The sequence below is a fragment of the Poecilia reticulata genome, linkage group LG21 (assembly GCF_000633615.1).
Source record: "Poecilia reticulata strain Guanapo linkage group LG21, Guppy_female_1.0+MT, whole genome shotgun sequence".
NCBI classification, from domain to species: domain Eukaryota; kingdom Metazoa; phylum Chordata; class Actinopteri; order Cyprinodontiformes; family Poeciliidae; genus Poecilia; species Poecilia reticulata.
In genome coordinates this window covers 25,754,133-25,770,920 of record NC_024351.1, presented here as the reverse complement: position 1 = coordinate 25,770,920, position 16,788 = coordinate 25,754,133, and the positions used below count along the sequence as shown (strand labels likewise).

Here is a 16,788-nt window from a genome sequence, read left to right as displayed (position 1 = left end):
CAACGATACTGATCCTCACATCTGCACTGGTAATCACCACTGATTGGAGAACAAACTGCAGACAAAACAAATATTTCATGAATCAAGATTCCAACGGGGGACTTTCCAGGTATTCCCATGATGCTCCTCTGTTACCTGTAGAGAGGTCAAGCTGTGTGACATTCACTGTTGGACTCTGGGTTAGAAAATCGCTGCTATTACTCAGGAGACGTCTAAGGAAGTCCACTGTTGCGATGTCCGTTAAATTCAGCTCCAGATCGATCACATATTCAGTTTGAACCAGCAGCTCTGGAAGGCAGTGGAAATAGGAGTTATGTATGATTTGGGTTTTGTTTGTGTGAGTAGCATTACAATTGGGTAGCTAAAATAAGATGGGGCTGAACCTCAAATTTCTCTGATTATATTGTTTACAGAATTTTTTTAATGTTTGTTCTGTTTAAGTTTGTACTTTAGCACAAGAATTGCAGTGAAGATATCGATCAGTGTCTAGAAGTCTTTTACGTCACTAAATACAGTAAAGTGTAACATAACTGTAGATTTGAAATGGCTGTGCATTGTAAAGGCCCTGTTATGACTAAGACCTGCCTTTGTTTGCATTGCAACAGTAAAATGTTACATTCAGTTATAGAACACAATATGGCATAATTGTGAATTGACAGCAAAATTATTCTTGATTATTGAGTCTTTCACTAAATCAGTCTAGAAGGTGCAGCATGCATGGTGATGCTGCTAGTCTGAAGTCTGATGGTGATTGTACGTACATCTAGACACAATCTTTTAGCCACTTTTGAAAGAGATTTCCAACAGAAGCTGAGAGCAGTCACACTCACATTTAATCAATATGACAACATATTTATGTTATCACAAAATAACTGACTGTTTACTTGAAATAATGAGATGATTATCCTCTCTTGAATGCACATGATAGGTTTCTCAGTGTTCTTAAAGTCTGGCTAAGAAGGGACTCGAGCTGAAAATGTCAGATCATGGCGCACCTGACACTKATAAACAAACTTGCCATGCTATAAGTCCTATAGCATATAGTCATGTAGCATCCATTTGTGGGATGGAATCAGGCTTAACACATATACACACACACACAAACCAATCATCTCAAACAAACTTTGTTTTCTTGAGATAAGCTCATTATCTCGAGAAAAACTKTCGGAAAAAAATTACGCAGAGAACAWAAAGCTYTCGGCTTCCGTACATAAGTCAGTCTGTCTGGATAAACATCTCAACATCACAAACACCAAATAGTATCACCAGAGTTTCTCAATCATTTTCCTAGTGGGATTCTCACATTTGATTCTTTTCAAATCTTTCTCATTTATTTCCTTTTTTATTAAAATGTTATTAGAAACTGGTACAGACTGTTTCAAGAGTACTGCACCCTTCTGACAGATGAGTAATTTTGACTTTTAAGAGTCAGTTGYTGGCTGGTAAATAATGACAACTAACTGCTCACAGGGCTATTAATTGTGCACTCATGCAGGATAAATTATAAAATACATTATAATACAKAATACGTATGCCACTGCATTTCTTTAGCTGTGATTACCTGAGATCAGCTGACAGGAAGAGCCATCAGCTGGAATCGCTGAGATGCATTTGCAGACGCCRCTGGATATGGAATCACAAGCTCCATATGCGATGCAGGTGCTGTACGGCCAAGCAAACTGCTCTTCACACTCACACTGGAAACCAGTTTCAGTGGAGACACAAACTGTGTGAGGAGAGATGAGAAGAAGACTGTAATGTTGTTACTGCTGCTGTTTGTGTTACAGCCGTCACTCACCTGTTGTAACAGTAATATCCTGGATCTCTGTGGTGTTATCAAGCTGGAGAGGATAACTGGTGGTGTTCAGGGTTGACAGCAGCTGCTCATAGGTTTCCACGTTCGATGCATTTAATAAAATGTTTGCAGAGTAAATCCTGGGGTCTGAAAGTACTGCAAGGATTAACATCAGAAAAGATTCATGTCAATGTTGGATCTTTAAAAAACAAAMAAAAAAAAAAAACTAAGACGTAATATTGAATATGAGCAATTAATTCATGTTCAGTCTTCTCTCTTTGCACTAACCACTTCTTTCCTGCCGTATGTGAGGAAGAATTTGTTCTTCTTCCTGCACCTAGGGCAGATGAAAAGTATAAATAACAGTTATTTACCTAAAAATAGAAATGCTCAAATCCCATATTTTCTGTTTAGTGACCTAAATAAAGTGGCCTTACCAGATAATCCAGAGCAGGAAAGTGAAACTGAAAGTTATGGTTCCTTGTTTCCAAAATAAGCACAATCACTACAAGGGCAAAGATGGTCAAGGTTTTCAGACATAAGGCCATTCCTTTCAAGGAAATGAGAGAAGGACAATGAGGGGGAAAAAAGAACATCCATTTAGGTTTTGTGAATACACTTTCCAAAAGTGTATTGTCATTGATTAACATAAGATTAATTATTCTGATAAAATAAATAGAAATAAATAAGCTCACTCCTAAGGGTACGCATACTTTTGGAAGTGGACAGCTCTGATCTATGATGGAGACTGTATAAGATGCTTTAGAGCTTTTCCTACTTGAATATAATCTGATTTAARTTAGTCATTTATTAATAGGTTCCTAGGCAGATCCAGGATATGTAACAAGAAGATTTTAAAAGCAATTCAACCAGCTACCCACTGCTGAAAAGATGCTTAGATTTGAGTTATGTTTGGAAATTTTAGGATCAATTCTGACCCATATTCAGGATTAAAAACATTAAAACAGCAAGTGACCACCACATCACTGTTTAAAATGTCCTTTTAGATTTTGTTTCTTCTATATCTATGAAATAAATCAGATTTGAGTAGTAAGTCTTGAGAACTGACAATCCAAGTGGTTGCTGGTATGTTTTCAGACTACTTCACAGTGTTTTATTATTATACACACCTTCAGTGACTTGTACTCTTCAAAATGACTTCAGCTGAAATAGACCAAGATGCCACGCAGCATTGGTTGTGTTTCCAGTAAATTCAGTGTTGCTGAACAGCATGTTGGAGAATATGCTGTTCATATGCTGAATATGCAGGAGAATATTATCCTTCTGCTGTCAGAATGAAACCTGAGAGGAAGTGGGTWAAAAATATATACATTTATGTTATGTTTATAGAGTAGTTCTGACCAATTAATKTGTAACCAGGGTTATGCATTCATAAAACRGCTGTTTTTCACCCTTCTCTGGGTTTCTGTCTGCTCTGAAAAGAGGTAGTTTTGCTAGCAGCAACAGTCTCGGGTGTAAAAGGTGTTAAAGAAGTTATGCTATCAGAGTCAGAGCAAGCATACATTTTTTGCATGACGGACATTTTCTTGTTCAAGTCATAACATCTCATCAAATCTAGCATTTATTTTCACTTCACATCCTAAATTAATCTCACGGGGGATTTCGATCTTGTCAGAAATTAAAGTGTAAATCATAAAAATATTTTTTTGTTTCGGTTTTTTATAAAGACAAGCCACTTTTACTTATATAAGCAAAGTGCTGGGAAAACAAAGCTGAACACAAAATTATAAAAACGAAAAATCTTATCTAGCAAGTCACCAAAGGGTTGATAGTGGGATCAATTTTATCTGATGAAACCAGCACAACATAGAACAGCAATAGTTCCTAGTATTGATCAGCTGCTGGTAACAATGACTTCAAGATGATGTTTTGAAGAAAAAACAAACAAAAAAACATCAGGACAAGCAGTTTTATAGTTTGGTTTAAGCTTGATATTGCTTAAATTATTGAGCCAAAACAATAAAACATGAGATGAACAAAAGACAAGTTACAAATAATATATAATAAAGTAATAAATGACTGTGAAACATTAAGACCTAATCAATTCAGGACCTTGTGTGGGAAATTTGTAATGTTGGAACATCTAGAATTGACAGTTAAACTGAAGATGTTGTATAAAAACTTGGTTCATGATCCAAGTGACACTTCACTCATTTACGAGAACAAACGTAGCAAATAGGGGTCCTAGTAAGAACATTACACCAAATGCTAAAAAAGAGATGACAACATTTAGATGGTTTAGTTTCACTCACATTTAAGGATTCTGGGCACATTTTAGGAATAAATTCTATTATCCTACAACTTTTAATAAAATCTGTTTACTTTGATTTAGTAGAGATGTATATTTATTTTTTTTTATTTTAAGGTTTTTGGCTCTTGTGGCCTTTATCTGTTAGTGATCTGACAAGAAAGCGGGTTGAGAGAGAAGGTAGACATGTGGCAAAAGCTCCGAATATGGATGACCATGCCGGAGATCAATTTTTTTTTTCAATCAGTAAATTAAAGCAGCAACATATTTGTTAACAGCGGCAGCTACGAACAGCGGAAAACGTCCAGAAAAAGAATATCCTTCCAAAGAGATGCAGACATGCCCATTTCTCTTTCCCTTCATAAAGTGTCATGTGATGCATCAAAATTAATTACTTTCCAACAAGCTCTAACCTTATTTTCTGTTTTCCTGTTACATTTTCACACGCATCAGTGTAAAATATCACCTAACAATGCTAAACACTCATAAACTGAGTTAACTGTAAAGAGGTTAGTAAGAAAAAAACTGCCATGAAGCTCTTCAGTGTAATCCTGYTTGCAGAAGTAAATCTTCTAAGACAAATGAAATGGATTTTCTTTGTTCCAGTGTCAGGAAAGCATACAGAAAACACMATATTTTTCACATAAACCACATTATGTATAAAGACCTTCCAGAGTGAATCAAACAGCAGAAAATAATCAGCCTACTTACCATAATTYTTCTCTCGGTCTTGCATCCTGTGCTGTGTGCTGAGGCAACACTGTGAATGACAGCAGAGAGCAGACTAGAGCAATAAAGACATTAAGTAACAGCCAACAAAGAGCTTCCTGGAATACAGCCAGGAAGAGTCAGTGCACTGGCAGTGACTCAACAGGTTCCATCGCTCCTCATGCTTTGTTAATGTCAACAGCGAAATGAGGTAAGTTATCACGGTGATCTGTGTAAAAGTGATTTAAAGGCCTACAGTCTCTGCTGAATGCTATTCCATTTGTAGATTAACATTCCTCTGAAAGAATGAGAACTACGAGGCCCTGAGTTGGTTGCCCATCACCATTTTGTCTGTTTGAGTCCAGTTATTTTCCACCASCTTGGGAAATGGTGGGAAAAAGGCACATAATTTTTTTCTCATTGTCTGAAGTTAAATCTGATCAATTCTCTTGTTTTAGTTTAGTTAGAATTCCCAAAATTATTCTATTTGCTAAATGCCAGAAAGCGTAGTGAGAATTTTTTTGGTTAGTTTTTCCACTTTGACCCTGGAGTTTCCAGTTTATATTAAACAGAGACGTTTTTGTACACTACACCAGCTTGGAGGCGGTGTTCCATGTATCCCTTTCTTGCTAGTATCTTCCAGCCTGCAGAGAAGCTGGGTTATTTCTGTCTGAACTGTCTCCAGCCTGCTATGCTAGATCTGGGCCTCTGCAGTCATTACCATTAATTAGAACATGCGCYCTGACGAATCTTGTTTTGTCAGATTGAAAATACCTTTACAAATTTAACCTTTAACCAGGTGTTAAACATACTTTTCATACATTTTACTACATGTTTGAATTAAACTGTCATGTTTTTTTTATTACCTGCACGTAGAAAATTATCGCAAAAAAATCCATCTGAGGTAAATTTTTATACACGCCTTTCTAAATACTTTTTTCTCCTTTGAAGACAGCATAAAATGACTAAGAACTTAAATTGAGATGAAGAACTCAGAAGGTTTGGAGTGCTTAACTACAGATTTACTTAATAATATTAAAAAATCAATTTATTTCAGGAACTTCACCAAGTGAAACACAAATAGATTAATTRYGTTGTTCTTGCCACTTAGMTGACTTTTCAGAACTTGCCTTACTAACTGTAAGTGTCTGGCTGTTTCTGCTTTCCTTGTTTCCCTGTTATTTGCAGCTCTGCTCAACACTGATGTCCCTGCTGCGGATCCTGGTGGTGTGGATTTGGAAGATCAGAAAGCAGAAGCATTGATTGAGACTTGCACAATTGGCTTAAAGTATACAGCTGAAACCAGATGTTTCCATACACTGAATAAAAAGCACATACATTCTTTCTCACTGTCTGAACTGTCAAACTTATTTTGTTTTAGGTTAGTTTGAACGACAATGTATTTTAAGGCCACACCTTAAACACACTGTGTTCTTGTTTGACACAATGCGGAAGTCAAAAGAAATCAGCTAAGATATCAGGAAGACAAATCTTGTTCATCCATGCGAACAATTTACCGATGCTTGAAGGCATCGCATTCATCTGTTCAAAAAAATTATCTGCAAGAATAGATATGATGGGAAAGTACAACCATCATACCGCTCAAGAAGGAGACGAGTTCTGTGTCCCAGATAAGAGAGGAATATGTTTTGGCCTCAAWTGAGCAGACGGAACCCAGAACAAAACTCACAGACCTGGTGTAGATGCTGCTGTAGTTGGTAAAACAGTCATATCTGCAGTCAAACGGTCCTGTACCAACATGGGCTGAAAGAYAACTCAGMGAGACAGAAGCTCTTACTTCAACAGAAAAATAAAAAGCCAAATGGCAGTTTGACCTCAGTCCTATGGAGAAGCTGTTGGAAGATGTGAAATCTGAGGCGGCCTACAAACCTGGCTAAGCTACACCAGTTCTCTCAAGAGGAATGGACCAGAAGTCTAGTAAACTATGACTTTGACAACACAGCCTAAAAGACAGCTAACCCTGATTAAATACTGACCAAATATATGTTTACTTCTGAATTTAAGGAAAGTTTATAAACCATCTCTAAAAAATGTTCTCACCAGGTTTTCTGGTATTTAGCAAACAGAAATAAGTTTGGTAAATCTGACAGACCTGAAAAGAAGTTTGGTCTGATTCAACTTCAGACCATGAGGAAGAAAAAAAAAATTGCGTGCTCATCTTTTTATTCAGTGTGTGTAAATATCTGGTTTCAAATGTTATCCTGTCATCTATCATCATTAAAGCATGCTGCCGTGCTTGCTTTGCTCCAGCTGTTCCCGTTTCTGCTGCTATAGAGCTTTAAGATTTGCCAAGTTTTTTTTCTTTATGCTTCTTTTAACAGATGCCAAAGAAATTTTTTTTCTAGTTGTTGTATAAAAGCCTTCCTCTGCATACTTCTTTGCAGTGTTCCAGTAATTCCAGTTGACTGGCATGTCATGCTCAAGCCCTGCCTCTGAGTTCCTGGAAGGTTCATCATGGCCCAACAGGAAGTTCCTTGAATTAGCTTTATATTTGTGACATTTTATCAAATGTGGCGAGTCCTTTTCTACCACAGCATTACCATCTTAATTGCAGCCGTCTTGAGCTTCATGTTTTTATCTCATATAGGACAAGAATGTCAAAATGGAATTGTACCTGTAGATCAGTCAGAAGTATTCTGTCCCCAATCGCTGTCTTTCAACCTGCTCTGAGTGGTAGCACATTCATCTGACAAGCCGCYGAAAAGGAAAAGAGATCTGATTTACAGACGTTTACAAAATGAACACAATTTTAATTTAAAATCTTTAGTCTGAAACTGGCCTCACTTAGAGATCTGGGAAAAAAAGAGCTCCTTTGTCTTCTCCCAGTGCCACCTAGAGACAGCCAGTCAGAGCCAAGAGGACACGTTGCTCACCCTCTGTCTCTTATTATACCGTCACGACAGTTTTAACAAATATGTAAAAACTGAAACGACATATTTGCTTTTTTACAAAATGTTAGAGAATGCAGCTTCAAGTATTATTCAATGTGCAAGTGAAAGTAGGTATCCTTTGATTGAAAGGTTGTTTCATTGTTTCTTTCTTTTTGACCTCCCTTTTAAAGTTGTGTGCCTTCCTAAAAGCCATCCTTTTCACTTTACCTCTGAACACAAGCATCAAACGGACATTTTAGAGGAATAGCTGTTTGACCAAAACACATTGTAACTGGTTTGGGTTTACAAGCATTGATGAGCCGTGATGATGACTCAGCAAATCAGACGGGCACAACAAGTTGAGGTCCTGATTGTGACGCCTTCRGTTGATTCTCCGCATGCCKAGTAGGGCAATGCGTAACTTTGGACAGTTCTGACCAAATTTATGCAATAACCTCTCTTGGATTTAGAAATAAAATTATTTTCATTTGACAAAGAAAAGGCTATGAAACTATGTAGAATGAGTATTAGTTTGGAAAATATTTTTTTTCAGTTTTTAATTTACATTTTATTTTTGTTCATTTACCCTTTGTTCACCTATTTGTATAGGTGAAATACCTATTCCTAAATAGGTGTATTACCTATTTAGGAAGGTGAAATACTCTTCCTTATAATAAAAAAATTAACAGCATTAAAGCAATTAAACCCTTCTAACCGCTGATGTTTGCTTTAGTTGCAAAAAGAAAAAATATATATTAAAAAGCCAGAAGGAAGAGTCTTCGGTACTGAATCAAAACATTCCATCAAACCTGACAGGGTAAAAAGTCTYCGCKTCTTAAAAAATCTSCACGGTTACACCTTTAAAGCAAGTTCTCTAGTCAAATAAAACCATCCAAAAGCAGTCCATTGCATATATTACTGGAAGACAGATTTCTGTKGATTGCTGAAAAGTTTGCAGCAGAAAATGGCCTCAAAATTWATGAACAGCAAGCATCGGCCAAAGATTGAATCACTTACAAGCTTTATTGTTTTGAAAATGAAAACAACTTTTTCCAAAACTGGAAAGAAACAATCATGGAAATATGTGTGAGTGGAAATAACCTGAGTTTGAATGTCTGTAAAACTTGGACACTTTTCTTCAAAAGCTTAAAATAAGTAAATAACTTTGTGTTGATGCAATGAAAGCACCGACTTTCATTTGGTCAGGTAAGAGTGAACTATTTACACAACAGCAAAACAAAACAAAAAAACTACAGCAAAMTAACTGAGCAATTTTTGCCAACACGGGTAATTAAAACGACAGATGAAAGACAGTTTTAAATTTGGCATAAAAATGATTAGCGACTAACTTCTAAACCTCAGTTAGGATAGTTTTCCCCACTCACTTGAGATATTTTAAATTGCAACAAAATTACTTTTAAGTTGTCATAATTTAATAGTTATTTTAGTACTTATTAAATTGATGGACCTAATTTATAGTATGGTTTTGACAGTTGTGCCTTTCTAAAGTGGGTTGTTAGTTCTAACAGCAATATGAGCTTTAAAAGAAGCATTTCTGTGTGACATGACAGGAAACACACACTTAAAAGTAAACACTTTATACTGCCCTTTGTGTTGTATCAAAGAGTTTAATTTATGATTTCACAAAAATACATAATATTTTAAGCAAATGCAACTATAAAGAATTTTCATTAGGACATGTTAATATATTATGAGAAAAGTTCCTCTGCAACTTTTCTCATTAAAATACTCTCATCCAACTGAAAACAAGAAAAGTAACTTTATTTACTGCAGCCACTGAGCCAAGCATTTGCTACAACTGCTCAGCAGATCATACTGTGTGCATTCAGTGTGGGATATAAGGGAACACGTTTTTTGTTCATTAAGCTTTCACTTCATTAACTGTTTTATTTTCAACCCTTTGGGATCTGGAGCTTTTCTGATAAAATGTTCTTAATCATCACCCAAGTCAAACTCATCTAATGTCCATATCTTTGAATAGGAATCAAACCAATATCCATATTTCATGTGAATTTATATAGAGATTAACATTTCACTCAGTTTTTGAATTANAGGATAGTTTTCCCCACTCACTTGAGATATTTTAAATTGCAACAAAATTACTTTTAAGTTGTCATAATTTAATAGTTATTTTAGTACTTATTAAATTGATGGACCTAATTTATAGTATGGTTTTGACAGTTGTGCCTTTCTAAAGTGGGTTGTTAGTTCTAACAGCAATATGAGCTTTAAAAGAAGCATTTCTGTGTGACATGACAGGAAACACACACTTCAAAATAAATGCTTTATACTGCCCTTTGTGTTGTATCAAAGAGTTTAATTTATGATTCCACAAAAAATACATAATATTTTAAGCAAATGCAACTATAAAGAATTTTCATTAGGACATGTTAATATATTATGAGAAAAGTTCCTCTGCAACTTTTCTCATTAAAATACTCTCATCCAACTGAAAACAAGAAAAGTAACTTTATTTACTGCAGCCACTGAGCCAAGCATTTGCTACAACTGCTCAGCAGATCATACTGTGTGCATTCAGTGTGGGATATAAGGGAACACGTTTTTTGTTCATTAAGCTTTCACTTCATTAACTGTTTTATTTTCAACCCTTTGGGATCTGGAGCTTTTCTGATAAAATGTTCTTAATCATCACCCAAGTCAAACTCATCTAATGTCCATATCTTTGAATAGGAATCAAACCAATATCCATATTTCATGTGAATTTATATAGAGATTAACATTTCACTCAGTTTTTGAATTACCCTTCAACATTTTTTAAAAATACTTTCTTAGCTCCATTTTCTAAAGCGGCATCATTGTATCTTTGCTTTAATTTTAAATCCAAATTCCTAATGTGACTGTTTTTATGTCGTCATATTTTACATAACTTTTCTTTCAATCATCCATGAAATRATCTTGTGTAACATTAGTGGAAAAGTTCAGGGGGGGGGGGGGACATTATTATTTTCCTTCTTTTCAGCTCTCTGCATTGTACTGTAAAAACTCCTATACACTGACTGTGAAACTGTAGGCTTCACAATATCAAGTCAGAAACAGCAGTAAAGGGACATGTAGTAAAAACGAGATGTGCCACTGTGTTAAAATACTATTTMAGTTTCCTTCATAAGTTTGTGGAATGGAGCATGGACTATTTAMATCATCATAACCATTTTCTATCTTTAAAAAGCAGCGTTTGCAAATAAATAAAAAAATGAGGAATTTTGTGCGTAAATCTGCAGACATGATTTGAACTGATTTAGATGTTGCTGTATGACTGTGAGRAGTCAGTGTTGCTGCTTGTGTTTGKAACTGGTGAAACACGGTACACCCCTGGAAGACAAACAACATATCAATCATTATAGTGAACTCAAATTCAAAAAGGATCACAATGAACATGAAAACAACTTACCCCTTCTCCGAAAAATTCGGTTTATGACGTTTTCTGCACCACTGGAGGAAGTTCCTGCAMTAGTGCTCTACAATAGGAAATAGGTGGAAATTAAAAGTTTGCATTGTGTATATTTAATGAAATCACAGGTCTATTGCAGGCTCTTTGACATATCACTAATCCAAAATGTAAAACTGATCARATTATAGATTTTTAAACATTTTTGGTGATCTTTAGTTTTCAAATTAGAACTTACCCTTGTGCGATTAGAAGTAGTGCTTAATGCAGGTACTTGTAGCAAAACAAGAGAGCGGATCTGAAAATAAATATATTTGTTAAAGAAAAAAACTAATACGTTTGGGGGGAGGGGTGAACTRTCCAGCATACAACATAACTAATTTTGATATTTTTGTTAAGCTAAGCTAATTTCCTTTTCTGTGGTGACTTAGATTTTGTAGAAATTTGAGCACCATGTATTTACTAGTCCCATAGTTTGGATAACAGACCAAACCAGACATGAGCCTTATTCAACAGTTGAATGCAGTTCCTGTCAGAAGCCTTTTACACCTGCAACAAGGGTGTGGGAGTTTTGTTTTGTTTTTTTTTTTATGTGGAGATTTTATTCTTTTATCATTTCTTTAGTTATTTGTTTCTGGGTGAAAATGATATAAAACAAACTCTTTCACTTTATTTTTGATTTTTTTCCAATTTTGTGAAATTGGCAAAATGTCAAAATTATGAAAAATCTTCAAATACATTCATCAGAATCTTGGGGTGATGATGGTTGAGAAATGTTTTCTAAGCTTCAAAAGCCACATCGCTGACTGCAGTGAGGAGTTTTTCTTTAGTAGTAAAATGTTTATTTCACAGAACTGGTTGGACCAAGAAAGTAAAGTACAAAACGTTGAAATTAGTGGGAAGAATGCCCCTGATCTCCTGGGAGGTGGAAATAAATGTGGTTCATGCAGTGAGTCAAGCTACATCAGAGGAACAGTTAAATTCTACCAGCTCTTTAGAGAGTGATGAAACATCCAAAAAGAACCAAGTTGAAATTAGAAAAAAWGTGTCTTTGAATGTGAGTGACAGAGAGAAATTTATTAATTTAGTCTTGAACATCCAATTTTTGCTTTTATAATTCTTTGAAGTTGTGTGGAAAAGGATGAAAAAAGACTAAAATATCAGAATACACTAAAATCAGAAAGACTAATATAGGACGTGGACAGTTTAAAAAACGTGGACATCTAAGTTTTATTTACAAAAGTTAAACACAAATGTTTGTGGTAGTTTGTGGAGAAGGATCATCTGGATCATCACCAAAAACGGCCACTAGAAGCTACTATCACGACCAGAGTACTGTAAGTTGTGTGTCAACTTGCCTTACTAAAATTTATGAATGTTTCAAACAGGCACCTTCACATCCAAACTGCTTATCCTTATATTTAATATGAAGATTAAATTCAAATATGGCTAATTTAGATTTTTCTTTTTCTGTGTTTGTGACAGCTATTAGTGTGAAAACCTGTCTGCCCCTTTATTAGGAGAAAATACTAGTACATGCATATCCATAGTTCAAAATAAACACAAAGGAAATAATTATTGCAAAACTTTTAAGAAGTCAACGTACCCTGGCATCGAATAATGTCCCAAACACTAAAATGAAGAAACCCTGAGGAAGGTCAAAAATTATTTCATTAACAGAGTACAAGAAAAATKTGAAAAATAAATACTGAAATGCCAAAAAAAAAATTGCAATCCTTTTTCTGATTAAATGCAAGTACCTGCAATGAGTTGAAGAAAGCAAAAGCAACATGGATCCCTCCATTTGTTGGGTCCACCATGGTTCCAATTCCCAAACACCAGGTCAGTCCGAATAATGGAGTCAGTATAGCCACACATCTTAAAATGACTAGCAGGACATTTTTCTCATCTGCCTGGGCTTGATTTCCAGTGCTTTGTCTTCTGAGCATCTTGTACAAAACCACCATAATGACCAAAATATTGAACACAACTATGGCCAAAGCAGGGATCACTAAGGCCAGGAGGGCCTTGGTCTTTGTCCAGTTTAGCCAACAAGCTTGATCTTCCCTTACATATCCACCCCCAGGTGCAGTGGCAGCTACTGTAGTAACAGCAATGATCAGAGGGCAAACATATCCCACAGTCAAGCCAATGGCGAACATGGTCCATTTGGACATTTGGGAGAAGACCATGACTGACCGGTACAACAGCAGCAGGCTTGAGTCGAGCATCCAAAAGAACATGGCGAGATAGAAAAAGTGCATGAAGAAGGTTGYTGCACTGCATGGTCCAAYTGGAACTTTGTAGTCCTCGCCTGGGTTTTCTTTGGGGTTCTTTGAAATAGCGGCCCCAATGATGAAACAGATGTCAGCAATCAGCAAGGACAGGGCTGTGTTAACAATGGCAACATGGCGCATAAAGGCAGTGCTGTTTTTGGTAAGGGGTCGCCATACAATTCCTTCAATGATGAGACAAATAACTAAGCTGACCATTGATATTCCAACTCCGAWATATGTCATTATATCCAGTAATAWTCTTAGTTTTTCAGGGATGCCAGTTGACATCAGAATTGAGAACGATGTGAGATGGTTGCAGGTGCAGGTCACAGTATCGTTTATATCAGAAACAAACTCACAGCCCTGGTCATCCCAGGCACCAAGATTATCTAAGAGASTAAAATTCCAGAAGACRCACTGAGGATTCAGTTCCAGGGTGGTATTGAGCTTGTTGTAGCTTAAGCTGACATTGTGAACTGCTTCATTTATTTTGACAAGCAGAACAGCAGCATTGATGACATTCTCGGGGTAAGTTTCATTGNGGATTCAGTTCCAGGGTGGTATTGAGCTTGTTGTAGCTTAAGCTGACATTGTGAACTGCTTCATTTATTTTGACAAGCAGAACAGCAGCATTGATAACATTCTCGGGGTAAGTTTCATTGCTGGTTTCATTAAAAAGGCTGAAGTTAAATGCAGAGGTCCGTGGTGGCATAACGTTTTCCAAGGAGGAGAAAAGAATGGTGGTGATAAATGTATTGTCGAAACCTGTTTCTGGAATTTCTATAGTAACTGTGGAGTTCAGTACATCACTGATCGGGTCTGTAAATTTGGTTCTCTTGAGCTGAATCCGTTGAGTAGTTATTGTAAATGAACCATTCAGTCTTTCTGAAATTGTCTCCATTGAAAACAGCAATAGTGAGCTGGAATTTTGGGTTTCACCTGTATTCAGAAAGCTCCAAGATTCCTTKGCATTGTCACTAATGAGGACATCAACAGTTTTCAATACATCCTGTAGATGAAGAAATATGTTATAAAAATCCACAACATTCTCAAACCTTGGCTACAAAGTTTATATAGAATGTAACATRTTCACTGTACCTGCATGACGCCTTCTTCTACGTTCTTTGAAACTTGTGCAATGGTAGTTAATATATTGACAATGGCAGAGATTGTTGCAGGTGATTGAGTGACTTGTTGTTGTTTCTCGTTGACAGCTTTAGTTAAATTCCCTGTAAATTCTGGAACTTCTTCATTTTTCARATCCTGARTAAATGYGAGGACAATATAAACAAAAACTGCATAAATATGTAAAAATATTWAGAATCAGACRAGYTCCTTTTCAGCAGGAGCAAACCAGATTTGTAGTAACTGACCAGTCACCTAAAGTAAGATAAGTTATTATCTTAAGCCTTTAAATGTTAACCAAATGGATAATTGAGCCAGTCACAATGGGGGAAAATGAACTGTTCAGTGCCTGGAAGAGAGGTCACTGTTAGGTCCATCTGACCAAGCTGACAATGATGGGGAAAATAGGCTTGACTTTCTCCCACTTCAGATTTTAAAAGGCAAAGAGGTACCATGTGAATGCTGAGATATTTATAAACCACCAGCTGAGAACATTGGTTCTATCCTAGAAAGTCAAAAAGCCACATTTTTGAGGCTTTGAGTTGCAAAAAGAAAGACTTTCACTGTTGTCTGTACTCAAGTGCCACAGCCCATGTGAGCAAAGATGGAATCATCTGGAATGGTCTGATTAGGAGGAACAAGTAGTTTGGTTGTTGGACTTTGTTCCTAAGCACAGGTTACTGTTAATAAGTTTTATAGAAATGTATGTGGTAAAAGATTGAAAGACAGGAATCGATTTTGTAATCAGGTCATCAGACCTATGGTCTCGCGTCTTAAGTTTTTCTTATGAACATAGAGGCAGATGTGTGAACTGAGAGGAGCAACCAGGAACCACAGTAAGCTGCTTTGTATTACTGGTAAACTCAATTGAGTTATAAAAAGAGCTGAAACATTTGACAGATTATAGGTGAGAAGTGAGCACAGCAGCTGGGGTCAACACTCCACTAACATTTGGAATGACACTCAGCATTGAAAAACCTTGAGGTTCTGGTTCACATCACACCAAGTTGGTATTATGTAGTTCTGCTGTTTTGCACTGCTGGGACAAAACTGCAGCTCCGTCAGAAAGCTGACCACAGCATTTGTCTTTTTTATTGAAGTCAGTTCTTCAAAGCGATGAACTGCAAGCAGAGCTGCTAAATCACGTCAGTGAGCTACAAAATTTAACACGCGTTTTTGGCTCTGCTTATGATTAAACTCATAATTGTTCCTCCAGACTGAGGAGCTCTTTGATAGCAGACGGCATGTTCACCTGCCCACAACTGAACTATACGARTAACGTTGTTTGGGGTTTCCAGTGAGGTAAACACAAGCCAATCAACAAATGCAGTCAACTGTCAATCAAATGGCTTCTGTATATTACTTAGCTGGATGGGGCTAGTACTACCCCAGAAGTTGGTACGAAAAACTGAGAACAGCCACATAGAGCAGCAMMAGATCTGCTAATGGAGATAAATGTGAGTGGGGTGGATTGAGGCAGAACCAGTTAGAGGTCCTCCAGTGGAAAACCTCCTGAAACTGGGTAAAGTTCAGGTCCTCTACTGCAAATCATAAAATCAGACTGAAATACATCAAATGAAGATACCTCCAAGTTTAAGTTTATACTTGTGCCATTTTTTGTTTACATGCAAAAATACACATATGTATCCATTAAGCTTAGACAAAGACAACTGTCTGGTTTTACTGGTCTTAGACTTAAAATGAAAACTTCATAAGGTCTACAAAAAACATGTACATAYTGCAAAAATGGTACAACCATAGACCTCAAGACACAGGTAACATCATATGATGTATTATAGTCTGATTCCAAGCTTTGTATACCATGTTTGATAGACAGACAGATTAGATAATTAGAGAGAGATAGAGATACAGAGAGAAAGATAGTGGCAAAACCAGAAGGATTTTGTTTGATGCTTCTGGTAAGTCATCRTTCCACTCAGTCTGGATCTTTCACCCTCCACTTCAACAGAGTAGTAAAAAAATCCACCAGTTCAGCTCAGGATACAACTTAAATTGTTGGAACTTGTTTTTAAAGCACTGAATGTTCTCACACCACTTTAGAAAACCCTTCAGCCCAGCAGAAYGTTATGGTCAGCCAGTAAATATCTGCTGGAGGGGCCTCCATAGGTGGAGGCCATTAGTCCTTTTCAGTTGCTGGCCCAACAGCCTAGCATAGTCTTCCCTATGAGTTGCAAGCCATTCTCTGATCAGTTTTTGTTTCTGTTTCATTGTGTTCTGTATTTGTTTTTACTCTGGAAAGCATCTTGGTCAATATGCATGAATATATGAGGTCTCCA

At 36.5% G+C, this 16,788-nt stretch overlaps 2 protein-coding genes across 2 annotated transcripts in view; both read right to left on the bottom strand.

The window, feature by feature from the left end:
• The window catches only part of LOC103458064 (uncharacterized), a gene marked incomplete at its 3' end in the record, with an annotated part of 5,965 nt that extends 2,887 nt beyond the window's left edge, over window positions 1–3,078 (bottom strand). Inside the window, exons 1-7 of the mRNA XM_008398611.1 lie at window positions 2,926–3,078; window positions 2,233–2,345; window positions 2,084–2,132; window positions 1,799–1,951; window positions 1,562–1,726; window positions 136–288; window positions 5–55 (exon numbers count right to left, since the gene is read on the bottom strand). Coding sequence (XP_008396833.1) covers window positions 5–55; window positions 136–288; window positions 1,562–1,726; window positions 1,799–1,951; window positions 2,084–2,132; window positions 2,233–2,343 — 682 coding nt within the window. The remainder of the gene's footprint in view (window positions 1–4; window positions 56–135; window positions 289–1,561; window positions 1,727–1,798; window positions 1,952–2,083; window positions 2,133–2,232; window positions 2,346–2,925) is intronic.
• A 7,862-nt stretch (window positions 3,079–10,940) lies between these two features.
• Window positions 10,941–14,624, bottom strand: LOC103458063 (adhesion G protein-coupled receptor F5-like). The gene is made up of 7 exons (XM_008398610.1): window positions 14,465–14,624; window positions 14,016–14,375; window positions 12,851–13,894; window positions 12,697–12,738; window positions 11,329–11,388; window positions 11,094–11,160; window positions 10,941–11,014 (listed from the first exon to the last, which is right to left on the bottom strand). Exons 1-7 carry the CDS (start codon window positions 14,468–14,470, stop codon window positions 10,941–10,943), a joined length of 1,653 nt encoding a protein of 550 aa, XP_008396832.1. The 5' UTR covers window positions 14,471–14,624.
• Window positions 14,625–16,788: the final 2,164 nt, after the last annotated feature.